The 20,350-nt window shown below is 42.9% G+C and overlaps 1 protein-coding gene across 7 annotated transcripts in view; it reads left to right on the top strand.

Moving 5' to 3' along the window:
• LOC108628255 (pleckstrin homology domain-containing family G member 5) overlaps nucleotides 1-20,350 on the top strand; it is a 67,009-nt gene that overhangs the window by 39,869 nt on the left and 6,790 nt on the right. For all 7 annotated transcript variants that reach the window (XM_026816355.1, XM_018030044.2, XM_018030042.2 and 4 more), the window contains 4 exons: nucleotides 10,449-10,694; nucleotides 15,334-15,437; nucleotides 16,378-16,514; nucleotides 19,043-19,122. In XM_026816355.1, coding sequence (XP_026672156.1) covers nucleotides 10,449-10,694; nucleotides 15,334-15,437; nucleotides 16,378-16,514; nucleotides 19,043-19,122 — 567 coding nt within the window. The remainder of the gene's footprint in view (nucleotides 1-10,448; nucleotides 10,695-15,333; nucleotides 15,438-16,377; nucleotides 16,515-19,042; nucleotides 19,123-20,350) is intronic.

Raw genomic sequence — 20,350 nt, forward strand, 5'->3', positions numbered from 1 at the left:
TTAGTTTACTTCCGCATTTATCGATAATCAGGCAGGATAATTCCAAAGGGAATGACCAGTTGACCACTGACTTTAAGTACCCACCCCCTAGGATTGGTCATCTCTCTATATATGAGTAATCTCTCCTCGGTGGACGAACCGACCAGGTAACATTAGAAAGGAGCTTTAACGTTTGACGTACAGCTTTCGTTGCCAGAAGTCTGACGGGATTTCGGTTGACGAGAGCTACCATTGGTGGTCGATCACAAGAGAACGCTGATTAACCAGCTGAACGACCCTCGTCAAACGCTACTTTCCAAGAAGAACGCTCCAAGACTTTATTACCAAAACTTGTTTTATATATGTAGGTACTGGATACTTGTTTTTATTCGCCCAATAAGTATTATTGTTTCTAATACTGTCCCACATTCGCACGCGACGTCCTAGAAACTTGAAACGTGATAATTACAAAGTTCGGAGGAATAAATTTCGAAACACCCCAATCTCAGTTTCGAGTATCGTCACGTAAAAACAGCTATCGACACAAGGAAATTTTATTACCTCTCGTGGTTAAATATTTGTTTGGAAACGAGGCGCTCCTACTCGACTCGAAATCTTCCGAAGTTTATGCGACCATGTTCGTTATCTCTTACAAGCTCTCGGGTATAGCGGCTGGAAACCTTTGAGCGAATAATTAAACGATATTTGGGGAGCGAGACTTTTCCATCTTTCTCCGAGCAGAGGCCCATCTTACTGGGAAGTTCTCGTAACGCGAAACTTTCTACTCTCCCAAGGGAATGAAGAACTCGTAAATTTCAACTTCTCTGGGAGGGATCTCTCGGAGTTCCATATTTTTCTCCGTTTCCCTTTTTTTGTTTATGGCCAAATCGATAATTGAATGTGACGTGAGACGGGAAAGAATTACTTCCTTGTGTACAATTGTAACTCAACGCATCTTTATTTTACGATCGCCCAGACTAGAAGAGTTCCTTTACTCTCGTAATAGATTGCACCTGGATAGTTCGTTCGACGAAGTATCTATTTGCCACGTATACTCCGACGATATTTTCAAATTGCGGTATACCCTGATTGCGTAAGAACAAATAGCGTAGTGGAAGGAACACAATATCCGTTCCAAACGAACTGGAATGTCCCCGATGACGACGATTCATTGTTCCAGAAAACAAACGAGGACGGAATTTCGATTTTCGAACGGGTGTACATCCCATCGAGTCCGCGCGACTGCCCGGCCAAACCGCCGTTCGCGTAGACAGAGCCAAGATTGATTCGTCATCGGGAAAGCTTCTCTCGGGCCTCTTCGATCTTGGCTCCGACCGTGAATAGGGAGACGGGAGGGTGGAAAGTAAAGGGGATGGAGCGTCGTCGTTGTCATCCTCGTCATTTTCTTTCTCTTCGAGATTAGGATGTTTAACAAGATTACCGTGTATTGGTGTATCCTTCGGCGCCAATCATGCCCGTCGAAGAGATAAACGAGGGTTGGAACGAAGGGAAGCGATGAAAAATATTTTCTTCCACCCTCGGCCATCAGTAGACTCCGAGTTACTATTAGTCTCTGACTAATCCCTTTCATATTCTTCTCGCAATTATCAAGACTGAAAGTATAAAAGCATTTATTTTATCTACAAACAATCATTAAAAAAATTGATTAGGCACATCTGGTGTATTAAACACGGATTGTACGTGCCTCTGAGTATTTTGGAAACAGTCCGAGTGGCAGTAGAAATTTACTTAGCGACGGACAATCCTGTTTTAATTACCAAAATGCTGAGCTCACTAGCGCGTATGACTTAAAATTGCCGGATACCGGTAGCAAATGCCAGGAGATTGCAGTGTAATCGAATTCTGGGCTCGCCTGTGCTCGCTTTGGCTCTCTAATATGTCACTCTATTCCCTGGTGCAACACTTCGAAACGAGATTTTTATATTAAAACATAATTTTTTTAATACGAGCTACAAAAATTTCTTCGCTTTCGTTTGGACAACCAAATAAGAAGATCCACCGATCTTATAGGAGCTTCCACAAAATATTGTGTAAATTTATTTTCGGAAAGAAATAATAAAAACTCTAAACTTCGATGCCTATGGAGCAATTGCAAAATTTTGAAACGTTATCGCTTCGAGATAAGTTGATCGACTGTAAGGCTAGCAGCGAATGAGAAACGATGAGAACGATTACATCGAATTTATGAACTCGCTGCCCCGTTAGTCACAAGGGTTGTTAGTTACCGCTTTACCGCGCAGTAGTATAATTCAACGGTGCGGTCGTACGGTAAGGAGAGACTGTCAGCCGAGGTTGCAAAGGGGGTGAAGGCAGAGAACGCGAGCTCGCACGCTTTGAGCTAGCCGGGTGCTCGACGATCCCGCAGGCTCAACCGTAATTAAACGATGCGGTTATATTATAGATACAACGCTGCCTTATACATTTTCTACTCGATCAAGAATACTCAACGAGTGACTTGAGCGCGATTCGAATCAGAAATGCAAAGAGCAAGAAAGAGAAAAAAAATTTGTTCGTTGTCACGACTAACGAAGGGAAACGCACACTTCGCTACCGTGTCTCTAGTCGACGAGTGGAAGTTCCACAGCAAACTTCTCCAGAGCAAAAGCGTTAATAGCACTTCTGGCTACGCCCGGGAGGAAATTTACTTTATTGCGAGTCATTAGCTCGAGACCGGGTGTTTCGCTGGTCGTTACTACGCCAAATTCTTGTCACGATGAACTTTCCACGATTGTCTGTTTATCGTCGCAATCCTCCGTCGCGTCGCGCCATTACGGTTCCCTTTGCCGTTACGATTTTCACAATAATATCCTGCTGAGTGTTACACCGTATCACGCTCGGTCCTTTTAATACCCCATGCTTCGCGCCGGGATCAAGGGGTTAAACTTATCGCGACTGTCCGGCGAAGCACGTGCTCATACCACTTGCACGACGCGGCACCGAGGCACGTATCTGACCAGTAGCATCGTCCCTTCGCGAAGAGCTAAGGGCTTAGAATCTCTCAGTGATCCATATTAGCCCCTGACAGCTCGCATAGGCCACGTCCTCAAGTGATGACACACCGCTGTGACCCAAATTGCTCGGTAAAGCAATTCGGTGAAACGGCCCGTATGAGTTTCCCGCCCGACACTAAGTGAATTATATTGTTAAAACTATGTTAATGTTGAAAATATTGGATAATGAAAAATGGAAGAAAGCGATTATTAATTATGTCATATTCGTTCTTCCATAACAATTTCTCGGTATCGGTTTCGTGATTCTTGTTACCACGTAATAGCTCGGTTATCCACGATGATCTGTGGATGACTTACTAACGTGATTCACGTTCAACCCCCGATAGCAGTATTATGACTCACGCTATAGGAGGAACCCCTGTACATATACTTGGAGTGTGTCGCTCCCGCGTTATCGATCAAGCTCTCTTCTTTCACGCCCTGCACTACACGTCACAGTATTAGAGCCACTCTCCACTCCTCAGGAATACGTAATTCATAATACAACACTTGGTCTTACGATTATGAGACGTGATCCACATGGAGAGATCGTTGGCTCTAGAGATCTAGAATTGATCCTTACGCGACGACAGATATTATCCGCATCTTCGAGGGTGTGTAAACGAGGTTAGACTGAGGATAGCTACTCTTCGGGAGTAGGATCGAGCCTTTGTTAATCGTAATTAACGTTGGATGCGCGTGCAACAAATTATCCGGCGTGTCACACGCTATGCGCCCGCTGCATAATGCATCAGATCCTAATCTGGTTTTTACGCGCGCTCGGTTCGTACCGTATCGTAAAAAAGAAAGGTGTCAACTTAAAACACCATTGTTAATTTATTCACCGCGACTCGTAACGAGCCGTGAAAGTTTATCATTAAACGGGATGAAATATGCAGTGCAATGAGATGGAGTATCTCGTGCGCGAGGAACTTTCCTCCACGTGCGTTGTTTCAAATTAACTTGGTAACGTTTAATCGTAACTGCGCAAATTAAAACGAAAGTTCAGCTTTTAGTAGCTCGAGTTGTTGGTATAGAAATCAAAGATCTCTTTTTGATAGAATTTTATTGCAAAGATTATCGTCGCAATATAATCGCACTGGGAATCGTAGTAGATTAACTGAAATCGAGGGAATTTTATGTAATATCGAGCGACGAGGCGAGTCTCAGAAAGAGGAGAGTTTTACTTTAGTTTTCGTAATTTAATTAGCGCAGATGACCTCGATAGAAGTTTGAGCAACGGGTTATTGTTAGACCGAACAATTCTGTTCTTGCAAATAATAGTTTTCGTCGACAGACATCGCGGGAACGTTAATTTGGCATCCGCCTGGGGAGACAATCGTTTACTGTCCAATCACCAATTAAACCTTTATTCATATTTGGCTGAGCGACGGCCATGCCGAAACTTTTCGGCTTGGCCACAACAATCGACACAAATTCCGAGATTTAATAGTCCCAACCGCTCATTAGTGCCTACTTTGTTATCTGGAAATCAGTACGACTGTACCGCGTTTTCATACAAACTCGCTCGATCGTTCGCGGTGAATATTGAAATTCGTCGACTTTGAACGACGTTGATAACGCGATCTTGACAGAAATTAATGTCTCACGCTCTGCCAACTGCAGATAAAAGTTATTAAAACGTGAAATTCGTGGCCTCGGTTTTTACTCGTAGAGAAACCGTTTATTAATTTACATTTCGCTGTTAACGTCCCACGAGTGAGAGCTATAACCGGTAACATTTCCCTGGTCCAAATTATGACTTTTCCCTCGCGAGTCCCACGCACGGGCGTCACCAAAAATGGCACGTTACTTCATAGCATCGTTAAGGGTTTTTCTGGATTTCGTTTCGAGCAGAATCGCGAAAGCGAATTATTTTTCAAAGGTTTGAGTGGGCTTGTGATTGTACGTCCAACGCTGCGTCGTAACGAGTTTTCATCTTTTTTCGGTTAGTCGCTGGTACCTGCGGCGACTACATTTGCAAATTTATTTACATTTTACGAGAGTGGCTTCTTTGTCTTCAATATCCTAGTACTCGTCGAAATTTTATTTGCGGAGAAAACGAAACGAGTCGATTCGGATCGATTTCCTGTGACATAAGGAAATCGCAATCAGGCGAAGAAAATGCGATCGGAAATGCCTGGCATTCGCCACTATTCATTTTCCGTCACGATTGCGGGCCACGTTAAGGGCCATGATTAAAGCGGAATTAATTGCGCTGAGCTTGAAAATCCGATTAGGAACGGGAACGAATTTTCAAGCTTGACGTATCGTATTAATAATATTCATTTATTTTTAGAACATTAAGGTCGTTTGACATGCGCGGTTGGAAAGTGTTAATCGTGCTTAAGCATTCGTATCCTCAATTCGATTTTAATTTGCAACGTCCGATACACGAACGTATCTCTGACTGAGTTAACATGGGATTTCATAAAGTTATTAAATTATTATTAAGTCCGTATTTGTGAAATCTGCGTTAATTTTCATCCGGTACGAATGTAAAGTTCGTCAAACCGGGCAAATTCTGTCAGTCGCTTTAACCAATTTCACGTTCGGTATTACCTCCGCTCGGGCGTCTCGTACGAGAGGTGAAAATAAAAGTACGGAGAGAATAGGAGAAAAACGCGTTGTCAAACTGTTGCAAACGAATCGCTCGGAATCACCGACGCGGCGCGTCGCATGAAAAGCGAATAAAGAGGAGAAAAAACAGAGGAAACCCTAATACATCATATCTTATCCGAGCGTGTGCGTATGAAACTGGAGTTCTTTGATAAATGACCGTCGCACCGCGTCGAATGAAATAAATATATAAAGAAATTGAAGGGAAAAGAGAAGTACGTTCGCTGATAACGAGGCTCGGTTTATCTTTCCCATCGTCGTTTCCGCTCGCATCTCGGAATTACCTATTAACCGAGGAGTAACCATTTCATCAGTCGGTGTCCTTCGCCTTCAATTTCATTCTCTTTCGCTTTCGCGTTTATCCGACGACTTTCCATATTTTGTTGCCGGGCGGTTCAAGGGATGCGGCGCGAGGGTTGAATTGCGGGACAGGCCAAATGGAAACGGCGCAAGGAACCCGTGTAATGAAATTCCCTAGTCGGTCTCCGCCCGTTTATTACTCGCTAATGACTGGCTATTTCGTTTGTTCGCGACAGTAATTGTATCGAGCAAATGGAAAATGGCACGCACGACGAGCGTGCATTTTGGGATGATATCTCACCGTCGGGCATGCCGTGACGGTCTGATTAATGGTACAACGTTTGTATCGCTCTTGTTAAGATGAATTAAGATGCAATGATACCCATTTACATTCCATAATCCCAGCTGTCTGAAACTGATGGGCGTATTTAAGTGGAATTCAGCTGAACAAAGAGAAGATGAATAGCATTGTAAATACGAAAACGCTAATCTTGTTGCTTGATTTTATTTCCGTGACGTCTGAAAAGTCTCCGGGTTGTTGCACGGTGTTGAACCGTGTACAATTTTATGGGGTTGGTCGGGGGTAAGGATAACTCGTTCCGAGTCATTTCTCTTCGAGGGCGAAGGCGACGACACGACGACGCCAGACAGTTTCGCCAGTTCCGTTACTTTCGGTGCACAAACCAGGCTTCAAGAGAGTACGTATTTTTCGGTTCAGCTAACACGGAGCGTGGGATAAATTTCAAACGGTGTGAAGAAACATTTCCTTTAACTCTTTCTCTTCCATTCATAGCTGTTTAATTTTAAATCATGATTCATACTCAGGAGTTACTATTCTGTACTTCATCTAATTCATAACTGCATAGTGCGTAGGTTTCGTAGGCAGTTCGACGTACAATATGCATGATGCGTATAAACTTAGCAGTAAAATAGAGTGTTGTCTTCGATACGATAATACTTAGTGTCGTGTCATTAACTATTGAAACAGTAGAGTTTTTACTTAGGGACTGTAAAAGATTGCGGACCTTACTACTGATTTCTTTATAAGATTTACACGCCGGCAGCTGCTTTGCATCTTTATTAAAGCCAAGAGATTTACTGAATTACTCGTATATATTTCGCCTTACAACGTGTGGCCACAGTATTAATAAATTACACAGCCGGAGTCTAACAAGCTTTCGCGGAACACATAAACGTGACCGTAACAGATTAAGGAAATTAAACGCGTCGCGTTGCGAATAGAAACTAATGACGATTGTAAAAAAAAAAAGACTAAGAGAAATTCTCTGATCGCTCCGTGAGGACTCGGCGTTGAAACAACGGTCGACGATTCGTTTGAAAAATGAGACGCACTTTTTTTCAACGACAGCGCAATACATTGGAACTGGGTCGCAGTACGCGGGCACATAAACTATTGCGAAAAAACTTGTATAACGTGCACGCGTGTTTCGACACTTTTTTTTCATCAAAATTCGGCCCGTGAATTACGAGGGAAATACAAGATGCTAAAGAGTATAAGAGTAAAACGGCATGAAATGTGAAACAACGTGTCTAGCGGTCGTATGAGTCCGAAAATGTAGATAAAGAGACTGTGAATGAAAAATGTGCGTCGAATTTATGGCCGTACTTACGCGGCTAAAAAAAGCGTCCTCAATTTATTTCCCCGTATAAAAATTTATATGGCAGCTGGATCGAAAACCATCTTATTTTTCACGCGGGACCAGCTCGATACAGAATTGCCGTAAACCTTACAAAACGTTTTGGGAATATGTGCACACCCGACCGTGCATGAGGGGCTATTTCGCTAAATCTACCACGGGCACTGTAATCTCTCTCCAGATATCGCATAAAAGAAAAGTGCATACAGTGGTTACTCATGTTTATATCGTTTAAAAATCCTGGCCTCTTATAAAAATACGCATTACACTTATAATGTGCAATCATTTATTGATAGTGATATTGAAAAATTATATTTGATGCATTTGAGTGTTTCCACTGAAGGTAGCACGATTTTGAAGTTTGTAACCAGTTTCGAGGGAACACGCGTGGTGGAAGTTACCGGAGGCAGATGTAATACTTTCTCCGTGTTCGCTGTAATATATGTCTGACAATAGACTGCTCTTTCCCCTTGCGTTCCGTAATAGGAACCCGTCGCATAGCGTCGTAACTTTTCGTATCTCGCGGCGAAACTTTACGTCGCCCAGCTACTTTGAAAAAGTGCTCTTGCCACAGGGCCTTTCTCGTTATTATCAAAACGTTTTCGTATTCCTCGTATATAAAATTTTTAAAAGAATTCTCTGCGCGGAGTTCGCGAGATTTCATGAGGCTGTCGTGTGTCGCGAAGGTCCTCGGAATCATCCCGCACGTATAGTTGATTAATGCAACGGCCCTGAACGTTTCGACTTATATTAATTTGCATATATTATGACGGCAGGCGAGCGAGCCTAGGTTGTTAAAAATGTCGAAGGGTGTTTCGATGGAAGGGCCTGATTACGCTTGTACCTTTTGAAGCTGCTCGACCCACTTTCGATGTTATTCGCAAGATGCTAAAGTGGCTCTGATTAATTAGCTTCCAGGCGGAAGGAAAAAAATATGTATTTGAAAAAGTCGTCCCGCTTTCTCAATTGCGATAAGTAAATCTATCGCACGCGATGCAAATGGTCTTCTGGCCAATTTTCCAATTTCAGAACATCCGACACTCGGTGCATCCTAATAGAGTAACCGAAAACGAAATGGTAAAATATGAATATAGCTTAACGAGTATTTTTCCTCCGTTGGAAAACGTGCATCGAATCGGAGAAGCTTGATTTATCAGGGAACGCCGTCGCTGTGGACAGGAACTAACGCGGTGCCGCTTCCACTATCTTAGATTAATTTATCGCATAACCGACGAGCGATCATTTTTTCTCGTTCTTGAAAAATCGCTGCGACCCCTTGCAACTCGCTCGTTCCCGCGAGAATACGTCTGTTTTTACTGTGTTACGATTTTCAAGGTAAGAAAAAAAAAACTCTTTGTTCCTTTGTATCCTCGCGAAACGATATCCATCTGTGATCCGATATTCATTTTTCATCTTCCTCAGCGATATTTCCCTCAATATTTTATCGTCCGATACTTTCTTCTAGTGACAGATGGAAATACTTTTTGTTCCTTCCTCCTGTCCGACCACATATCGTCCTATTTCGCTTTCGCCGAACACGTGAATACTCTGGTCTATCTACGTCCACATCTCCAGGCTGAATCTTCGCAGATACATTCTAATTTGCTGTCATTTCGGATGGACGTAAATCAAGACCAATTTGGCGTAATTCAATTTATTATTAACTGGTCACACGCACGATGTATCCCACTGCGACTATAAATAACTGCGAATCGTAATCGCGATCGTATTTTACCCAAAGGGAGCGTAATCCCAGACTCCCAAACTTAAATGGCAGTTGCCAGTTACCATCAATATCTCTAATCCTGATTAATTTTTAACGTAATGCTACATTGTGTCAAGCTTTGCCGTTTGAACGACCGGCATTTCACTCGAAGCAATTGTACGTAATAATTCAATGAACAAAATATTTTATAAAAAGCGGATTAAATGTTTTTATAAAATTCACTCTTGCTTTATGAGTTCTCGGTTTACACAAGCAAAACGTTCAGTGTATTCTGTTTCCAAGGTGTACGTACACTTTTTCGTTTCACTGAGACCATTTTCTTGCTGCGAGAACAGTGGGACACTTGATATCGTTTAGAGCAGCCATTTGATTCCCCTGTGTGTTTCAATAGTACTCCACTGATACAAATCCGCATCGCTGTTGCGGTAACCATTGCAAAACACCAGAACGACACGTACAGTAACGTTGTACATATACTTCTCACGTTTGTGCCGGGATCAAATCAATGCCGGGATCATTATCGGCCGAAACTATCGATGCATTCGCTTGGTCGCGTCTCGCGTCAGTATCGACGGCAATTTCGTAAGACAAGTCGATCGAAGGAAGCCAGGCCGTGGGACTTGAACTGGGGTGGACGAACAAAAAGGGTTAGATATCGGCACGGACGAATGCCCGCACCGGATCGAGATAACGAAGGGGTCCCGACTGGTATGATCGATACCGCCAGTGCAGGTCGATTGGCAGTGACCCAGTTTCACGGCAACGAAATTTCACCGTCGCCGCGGTATTTCGAATTTATTTTTCGTACCACCGGCCTAGCCCGAAGATTTCGCCAAGCCCCTAATTACTCGGTCAACGCTAAGGCGATTTCGTCCACGTCGTCGAGATATTTCCGACGACACACTTTTTATCACAAATATTGTTTCTCTTGTTATTTTATTTCTACTATCTCATATTCCGCATGCATTGCAACGTCTGATCGACTGTGTTCTACTTTCATACCGCGGGCGACTATGTAAACAGTCGACGTTCCTTCTGTTTTTCCATCCACTGGATGTCTTATGTATAACCATGCGACAAATGTTGCGTTGATACAGCGAGCGAAACAATCTATGCCAAGATGATTGAAATGTGCATAACCGCGTGTGATTGCAGGTGCGTTCGAGGTCGTTGACCCAGTTGGACGCTCTGGGCAGCAGAATGCTGGATACGGGGGAACACCATTTGGAGGGTGCTCCCTCGCCGCCGCAGCCTCAGCATCTTCATCATCACTACCAACCTCAGCAGCTACTGCACCACCCCCAAAATGTCGAAAGTAATCCGCGTTTCCTTGTGCCGACCGCACCGTCGATCGACAGTGCCCATCAGAACCGTACCAGACACAAGCTTTCGCGGTCACAGGTCAGTCGAACTTCAAATTATTAAAATCACAGATTTCAAACAGTTCCCCGATCGATTTTTAAATACGAAGAGGATTAGGCATTTCGTCGACTCGAGGCAATCGAAAAATAATTTTTATTTAACAACGTGATGCACGGGGTCGAAACATGGGACGCGGGGATAGTGCCAAATCGAGGGAATGACAATCAAAAGCTGTCCTAATTTTAGGTGTAGATACCGCGAGCTTACGTAACCTTTACGTTCCACCGCTGTTGTTTCACCGATCAATAACAGCAAACAATTCTGTACTCGTCAGACAAGAGATTAATCTTACTGCACGTCTGTAAGAATACGTGTACTACTACAGCTCGCGAGATAGTTCGATCAAACTTTCAGCAAACGCAATTCCGACGTTAAATTCAACACATTAACACGGTATTGTTTTATTTCGAATTATCGCAAGCTTCGCATACCAAGCGATCTTCACATATAACTGTTACTTTATGATGTAAAACATCACGTGGATTGAATTTATGAGAGAATTCTTTCTTATATTTCGCTCGTTTCGTTCAAAGGAAAACAAAGCGTACGTGAATAACGAGCGAAAACGATCCAAAGATTTGTTATGACAATTGAGAACAGAAATGGAGACAAGTCGGAATTTTTCTGTCGCGGGACGATATGAAAGGCGTACGAAAAACGTGAGAAAGCCGGCTGCTTCGCGAAAAGCTGAAGAGACTTACATTCGATCCTTTAAGGGTTTTAGCCGCGCGGCAATGCTTTCTCCAGGTCTTTCTGCAACGCGACGTGGTGGAAACGGCAACGGAATAAGGAAAGATCTTGTTATCCGGAGTAACGCGTCCCGTGACAGTGAAATCGCCAACAAATCCAAGCTCGAAACTGAACTTCTATTTAAATCTGTGTGATGCTGATACACTGCATCGGTGGGACAATAAAACTGTAATTGAAACGTCGATGGGTCTCCCTTTTCGATTTTCCAAGAAGATGAACGGTTTCATTTATAGAATCGAAAGAAGGCATACGTTCTCTCGAGAAGTAGAGCTTAAATCTGTTTCTTATTTTCACTACATTCATCGAAAATCCTATTAATACTATACATTAACAATTATAATTAAATTTCTGCGCGATTACAACGAACTTCACGAAGGATACAAATGGAGTGAATTAAAACCGAGCTCTTCTCGGGGGACGTAAAAGAGGGTCGAGACAAAGTACTAAATAAGTAGCAGACGCAACAAAAAGGACGGCGAAGAGAATTAAAGGCAAGGCGTGATGGTAAATTAAATCACGCACCTCCGCTCGAGTAAATGGGAGGAAAAAAAAATTAAGGGATCAGAAGACGTAGTAACAATTAATTCTGCAACGTCGGAGAGGACTCGTCGCCGAAGATAAAATGGCTCGTAATCGTCGGGAATTACGCAGGGAAAATGCCTCGCGAGACACTTTACTTTATCGTCTTAGTCCCATCGCGAGGTAACGAGTGTGAGACGATCGCATCGCCTCGTCTCGTATCTAAGTACTGGAAACTGCAATTTGAATTGCTAAGCGATCGATCGCGGTCAAACACCTGCCACCCTGTACCGATGTCCTGCTGCTCTTCTGTAATCCCCGCTGGACAGAGGATTCCCCTCGATGAAGCTATATGTACAGCGAAACGACAAACGGGGGGTGGAAATTCGGTTTAGAGCCTCGTTCTCGAACGAATCTGGCAATTGTAAGAGAAATTGATACGATTTCGCGAGCTCGCTTGAGCGAGAAACGAATATTGCGATAATAACGATTAAATGATACGAGAAACATTGAAACATATTTGAACCAGAACAGCGAGGCAATTTATAGTAATAATTTCAACCAACATAGTCAACTATAATTTACTTATACAAAAGATCGTATTATTCATGTTTGAAAGACACTCCTTAAGAATGCTTTTCGCTGACACAATTCGAGAAGATTGCACAGTTTTTTGTAAAGAAATTGAAAAGAGAATTACCAATGTTCACCGGGAAGTACATAGTTCATTTGAAGGAGAACGGAGGTCTTCCTGTAGCTTTATTATTAACTATCGCGGGATCTCATCAAAAGAAAGTGGCCATTCGTCGACGATGGGGCGAACGCGACAAAAGGGTCGCAGCGACATTATGCAAACGTCTCGCTGTCCGTTTTACGCGATAAACCGTGATCCGGGGGGTGAAATATCGGGAAACAGCACCGCGGATAGCTTGCAGGGAAATTGGAACGTTTAACCATGTATGCGCGTATGTACTACGTACGTCCCGCGTACGTAGGTTCGACGTTGCGTCGCGTCGAATTTCGCAACAGTAGAAGAATCGATATTACAAACGTTGCATGTTAAACAACGTCGTTCTTGTTTCCAATTATGTAAAACAGTCGGGATAATTGCGTGGAGGGGAAATTGCGTTTTAACGTATATAAAAGTGTACACCGTGCTCGCCTAACGACTGCAAATCGGACGAGAGCTACTCTTTCCTATAGCTTCAAATTACACCGTCTACCCGTTTATTCAAGGGAAGTATTATAGGTGATCTTAAATTTCATGCACGTTGTGTAAACCAGAGGTTTATACATGTAAATAATACAGGATACATATATACGTGAATACAAATTTATGATAAGGTCTGGAACTATTTCTATTCGAGATGGATGCTTATCGTTAATTCTCATTGAAACACTGATAAGTGGTGATACGATATGATCGAATGAAAGAGCATCGGGGTGGTCGTCCGAAGTGGAACAAGAAAGGAGCAGCACAAAAAGAGGGGATGATCGATTTCAGGCAATGAAACAGCCAGTTGGACTCCATCGATGGCCAATTTCCTACGATTGCCCCCCCATTATCGTTCCGGGGGTGCCGATCGTATCACCGCGCCAGGAATCCCTTACCTTATCCGAATTTTTGAAAGAAACTTTGATTGGACGTAACGAGCGCGTTTGTACCTTTTTGTCACGAGCCGCGTATTTATTTTTACAGCCCGGAATCCCGCGGGAGCGTTCCCTAAGCAGTCTGCCTCGAATCGATAATATGCAAACGTTCCCCACTCGCGATTATCGATTTAAGCCTTAAGGTTTGGCGACCGAATTCGTCGTCGACGCGTGAAATTCGCGAAGAGCGGAATAAAGAAGGATTTTAATCGCAGCTGAAGAAATCTTGTTAAAAGAAAGGAAGGAAGTGATAAAGTTTACAAAGAGTTTCTGCAACGGCAAAATTTTTTTCACTTGACCGAAGGATTTCGAAGCGAAAGGTGTTAACGATCAAACTTGAACCTCGTTTGGAAAACGGGTGGCGGGAGGAAAAGGAAAATGGGATTATCTCCAGATGGGATTTTTGTTGGGAAATTCTAGTTGGCTTTATTCGGACTCATTCTACTCGACCGCTTGTGCCAGCTGCCACTTGACCAAGTCTCGTTGTACCTCCGTATATGTGCATACATATTGTACATATTAGATTCTTGTCGGGAACGGGGAGTAGTTTCGTGGCATCGTTCCCATCGTGGCAAATTAATTAAACAGCGAAGGACGTCGGGGATTATTTTACGCGAACACGTACCGGATAGGTAGAACTATGAGCCGTGAGAGTCGTTTGCTGCAATTGTTGGTTCAAATATTTGCGGGCACGACTTTGCACCCTGTGTTTCCAAACGGAGCGTGAAATTCCGATGAGAGACGAACGCATGAGGAAATATTTGTCAAAGCTACACACTCAAGGAATCCTGCAAAGCGACGCGTCTCGCGTCTTTGAAACCAGTTTTGTAAGCTGCGACATTGGAGCGTCGGTGAAATTTTCCGTCACGCCGTCGTATTTGAAACTCGACGCGATGAAAAAGGAGAAAGGAAAACGGGACCCGGATCGGTTAAATGGCGATGAGAAAAAAATACGAGCGACAATAAAAGGAACGATTGTAAAGCTAAGTGACAGAGAGAAGCTCGCGGCGAATAAACGCGATCCATTTTCCGTGTGCCAGCCAACGGGTTCATAAATAAAAGCTCTTTATTACCTGTCACCCCATGTATAATAGTCGCTCAGTATGGTGAAGCCTTCGTCGAATAGGCACTTAACGTTACCGCTACGTGTATCAGCTCCGCTGAAAATGCAGAATTCCATCGTTGGACACAATGGGTAGTATCAAACCCGAGGCATACCTTTCATTGTTGCGATCTAATTTATCGAAACAATGATTAAAAAGGAAAAATCATACTTACGTAGGAGAAATCTTTATTTTCACTGTACGTACGTACCAGCTTCCCGTGACAGATATTGACATACTTTCGAATATATTAAGAATTTTTCAATCGTATAGAAAGATGAAGAATTGAGGAAGAATTTTCCCCTGTGGATTGAAAATTCAGATTTCCAGGCAAATATTTGGGAAGGGAAAACGATTGCGGTCGTTACGTAAGTCGAAAAGTTCCGGGGTTCCCTTCGTGCACAGCTGCCAAATTTGGCACCGACCTCTGCACCATTCAGGAGTTTCAAGTTATCGTACAGATGTAATCCTGAGTTGAATACTCCCTACCGGAAACTCTTGGTCCAAAACTCGCGGACCCGCGACCTTCCCTCTGTACCTTCACTCTCTGAATGGTTGTCAGCGTCTGCCAAAACTCTTGTAAATCAATTCTTCAGGTATCCAGCAGCGAGTATTTCAGCGTCAGTTTCGACTTGTCCGATGACTTCGGCGCCCTGGACCGTGATGAGTTTCTGCCTGCTGCTAAGGGTGCTTCTTTGGCGTAAGTTTACTTAATTACTTTACCCTCGATACGTACGTATCTTAGAAACTTTTACTCGTCAAGTTTCGTTTAATTGTTACGATTTAAGCAGAATAAATCGGAAATGCTACGATTTTACATGTGGAGTAATTTTTCCTGTCTCTTTGCGAGTCTGATTTCACGTTATCACGAAGCACCGAAATGCCACGAGCGTGTCACGGGCAAATGAAATTTTGAACGATTTACGTGCTCGTAAATAGCGGTGGTAATTTCGTAGAATTCTTGCCGCGGTTGGGGAATGAAAAGCGCGAATTTAACGCCGCACCGGCCTCGAAACGAGACCGCGGCGCGTCCCTATGAGCCCGTCACGTTGCTTAATAATCGGTACTAAATAATGAGTAATACCTGAAACGGTCCCGGGTGGGCCAACTCCCTCGAGGTAATCTTATCAAAGTTGTTCGCTCTTTATGGGCATTAGAACCTCGATGTATCGCGCCCGAACCAGATGGTACTTAGGCACTTTCGCGTCAGGGATTTGCCAAGAGGCCATTACGCGGAGCCCCGGTTCCCCTCTCGTTATTGTTGCTTTCAAAACGAAGGCATCCGACCTATGTATCTAACTTCGTAAAACGATATCGTATAAAACTTTTCATTATTGATACATATTGTCTCTCACAAAACATTCTATGATAGCACTTCAATTAATAAGAGCCTATTTTTTAAATTAACCCTTGCTGTGTAAAGGTGGATTATTTGAGACCAGCAAAAGTTCAGCTTTTTTCTATGTATCATTCTAACAGAGGAAACGTGGAAACAAACGACCCACCTTTACAGAATTAGTTACCATTTAAACAGTGTGAGTTACGTGACTTAGAAAATAAGTGCGATTCAAGACGTTTATATGAATTCTTTTATTTCCAAGGTAAACGTAAGTTAACACAGGGCAAACTTTTTGTAACAGGGACGTGCTTAACGCGGCTTGCGAAAGACGGGGGATCGATATGTCACGAATCGAGGTGTTTGATGGCTTCTCGACACCATTGCCGATCCTCACGACCGATACCGCGAGCCTCGGTGGGAAGCACTTGCGAATAACAGGTAACCACATCATTGACGTTATAGAGCTTTTTCCCTGTTACCGATGTTTGTAATCCGCTCTTGGAATACTAAAACTCACGCAGTCGTGACTGGTATAACGATTAAAAGAAACGGTGAACGATGTGATCGGATGGAAAGTTGGTTTGCTATCGCGAAAGTTCGCTTGTACAAGCACTGGGACGTTGGTACGCTCTGCGATCTTCACTTGCAAGTTGAACGTAACGATCAGGCTGTTCAGGTTAACGTAGTTATGTAGCATGTAATTCATGCGAAACTAATGATCGATAAGTTCGAGCCAGTTTAATCGATGTTCGACCATGCAACGTGGTAATGAGTTAAGCAGTTGAAATAGTAGTTGACCATTTGTTACGAACGTGATCATAAATGGATCACAGAATGGGAAAACTATATTTTGCATGACCTATTTATCATATTTTCGAATCGGTTCGTTTTTGCTTATAGGAATAATGTATGATTTACTATACGAGTAATAAATATACGTAAGCGATGACTAACGTGTGTTTAGTGAGCGAAGCTTGATCGTTTGCTCTGTCTGACCGCAACTAGGTCATACTACTTAAACCTCGCGCTAATATCTTTTATACTACTGGCGGAGGTATATAATTTCTATGGTCAAGTTCTGTTATTATTCTTAGGAAATTGTGCTGAGACAGTAATGGTCGAACCGTTTCAGGTAGAAATATATTTCAGAGGCCATTCGCGTAATCCCTGTAATAAATATCGTACGGTCGGATTAACAAAAATTGTCCTCCACGTAGCCAAAATGTTTGCCCGACTTAAACGTATTTCTTTTATATTGTTTAACCGAGAGAGAACGCGTCGGTCGGAGGGAAAATGTATACGAAAAAATTCGCAACAATTTATTAGTCAGAAGTGTATAAAAGCCAGCTGCGCACCGGTGTCGCTCGTTTGTTTTAAATCGACATTTTTGTTCCCGCCCGCACGCGATTGAAACGAGAGATTGCCGAGGGAGGAAAAAAACGATCCCGATGATGGAAATTATTTATATCTAGTTTTGCCATTCCGGGCCGACTCGAAGCGGCGGTGTGAAATCGATTTCAAAAATGTCCGCGATTCCTATCGGCCGTACCAGCGTAAAACACGATACGAAATTCGTTTGCGATAGTGTAAGCGAATAAAAAGAGAGGTGAAGTCGTATCACGCGACGGACCGCGGACTGTATAGCATCTGAAACTGTACGTACAAGGCTTATTCGCGGACGTTCATTAATTTGACGCCCTTGGAGGAGAAGGAGCGCAAACTAAAAACGGTTCACGCGAAGCCGCTGCTCGATGGACTCCGCCTTCGTGTATAGTTTCTCATCGTTGCAGCGACTCGTGTCTATAAGTCTACTTGCGACAAGGATACTTCTAGACGAAGTAGGCCTGCGGCAAAACCTATAGAAGGTATCCAATTTACTTTTATTCTCCGACGTTCCAAACAAACTTCTCTTCGCACGAGCAGAAGTCGGTCGAAGTAAACTTTCCATACGATTTTACACGCGTTGTAGAAGTTATCTATGATCTCAATAATTTTATTAAATATCGCTTCCTGTTTATTCGGAATACAAACATTTCTTCGTTTTTTAAAATGAATAAGGCCGAAGTATTTTGAAAAGGAACGACTGCTTACGCATCGAGGGGCTTTGTGAGGTATCGGTAAATATGAATGGATCCTCGATAAGGGAAGATATTTGACTCAATTAATTGCATCTTGCTTCGAGAAAGGATGCGTGCGTCAGAGCGTCACAATGCAATTATCTAAGTCGATGCAGGCGGAAACTTCTGCTAAATTCTTGTTGCCCCAAATGAATAATTACTCTGATAAGAGGGAAGAAATTCTATTATTTCTGCTACCTCTTGCCATCGAGAGTAAAGCTCAAACATAAAAGAGAAAAATATTTAAATTCACCTCTATACTGAATTAAGGTCCGCCTTAAAAAGGTATTAAAGTTATTTTTAGAAGCACGAATGTGACGAATTTAGGATAACCTTGGACCTTGAAGTTCTCAAGGGAAGAAATACATATCGGGTCTGTGACGTAAACCGTTTTAATGCGTGAACAGGCCTCACGCAATTGTTTTCACCGACTTTAGATGAATATCGGTCTTAATAGTTACTTCCAGCAATCACCGCGCTTATAATGAATAAATCGTAAAGAGGGGAAAAAACGCACGATCAGATGAATGTTTAAGCATTAATAGTAATCGTTCGTATTCAGGCTACTAGGCGAAGCAGTCACGAACATTGATAACGCTGTCTGTCTCGATTGAAATAAACTTTACCATCTTTCCATATAAAAATACGATTCTCCAGATTCTGGATGTATCTATCAATCACAGATATCAATTGCACTGTCTCCGTTGACCAATGAAAAGATTTTTTTTATGATTCCATTATCGACTTGTAACGACAGACAATACTGGAAAGACAGTGGCAAATTTCATTCTGTTTGTCATAGAAAGCTTACCTAGTGAACAAAGGGAAACTATTCATTTTCTGTTCTAGTTAAGGACAACGACAAATCGAACTCGAAATCGCCGAGCCAGAAGGGTAGCCAATGTGTCGCACTGAGGAAAACAGGCGGGGTAAGATATCAGTCTAACTGTACAAGCATTAAAAGTAGAGATAGGGAGAAAGAAAGAAACGGAAGATTACTGTTTAATTCCTCTAATGGAACCTTGAACACCTTTCGCCTTCCAAAAGCGGTTAAAAAGAGAGAGTCGAGAACCGATAGACGGAACAGTCCTCTTCTCGCCGTCACCTTCGCTCATCTCATTCCCGAGAGTGTCGAGACTCCTCTTCAACGCTTTCCCCTCCCACCTTGTTCCGTTTTATTGACGCGGATTTTTCTTCTTTTAATTAACGAGAAATACTGCTGCGCAGGAAGTTCAAAAAGCGAGTCAAGCGAATCGTTTGCCAGCTGATTCCCTAATTCTCCGAAGGGGGGAGGGGGCGCGATATTAGGGGCTGATGGCTCATTGTGCGCCACAAGCAGCTGACACATATCCTCGCCCGTAATCTTGATTCGAAGCCGAGCACTGGCTGTAATAATCGTAGACAATGCGATGACATCGACGGATATTTCGTGAACCTTGACCCAGGAACGCTCGGGTCGGAGGCAAACTCCGAAATTAGTCTCAACCAATGACAAACAATGCCCGTGATCGATATTAATCCTCCTATTACTCAGGCATCCAAGTTCGATAATGACTTATTGCAACGCGGCTGGGAACAATAAATGCGAATCCTTCGTCAGCTTCCTGCGAATGAGGGAATGTCAGGTTCCCGTATGACGAACGTTTAAATAACTCGACTGAATTCGCTGATAAAATCTCGTTTCGTTGTTCGGTGATTAAAATTCCCTACCTGCAGAGAACGCAATAAACAGTATCTTCCGTACCGTATCCTCTTCATTCTCTTCGCCAGAAATGACCGTTATCTTCGTCATTGTTGCAAGTTTCCTCGCTTAGAGAGCAATCACTTTGCGCCGCGATAGAACATCTGTACTTTACATTGAAGATTTACTGGATGAAACCGCGAACGCTCCGGAGATTACCTCCATGTTAGGGAACAATATAACTTGTCTGATTCATCACGGACTATGACTATTATGCCCTGTTCGATCGCAAGATCCTTTATGAATCACATCATTTCAACGAATTTCACGTCACAAACGCTATTTGTTAAGGATGTATAGGCTATATACTTAAACAATGCTGGCATGTTGAATTTGTTATTATTGATTCCTATTACTAGTAAAAAGCTACCTGCAAAATTTTAAATCAATTCATGGCTTTTTTGAAAAATTATAGT

Source organism: Ceratina calcarata, unplaced genomic scaffold, assembly GCF_001652005.2.
Source record: "Ceratina calcarata isolate Rehan_Ccalc_2016 unplaced genomic scaffold, ASM165200v1 scaffold514.2, whole genome shotgun sequence".
Taxonomy (NCBI): domain Eukaryota; kingdom Metazoa; phylum Arthropoda; class Insecta; order Hymenoptera; family Apidae; genus Ceratina; species Ceratina calcarata.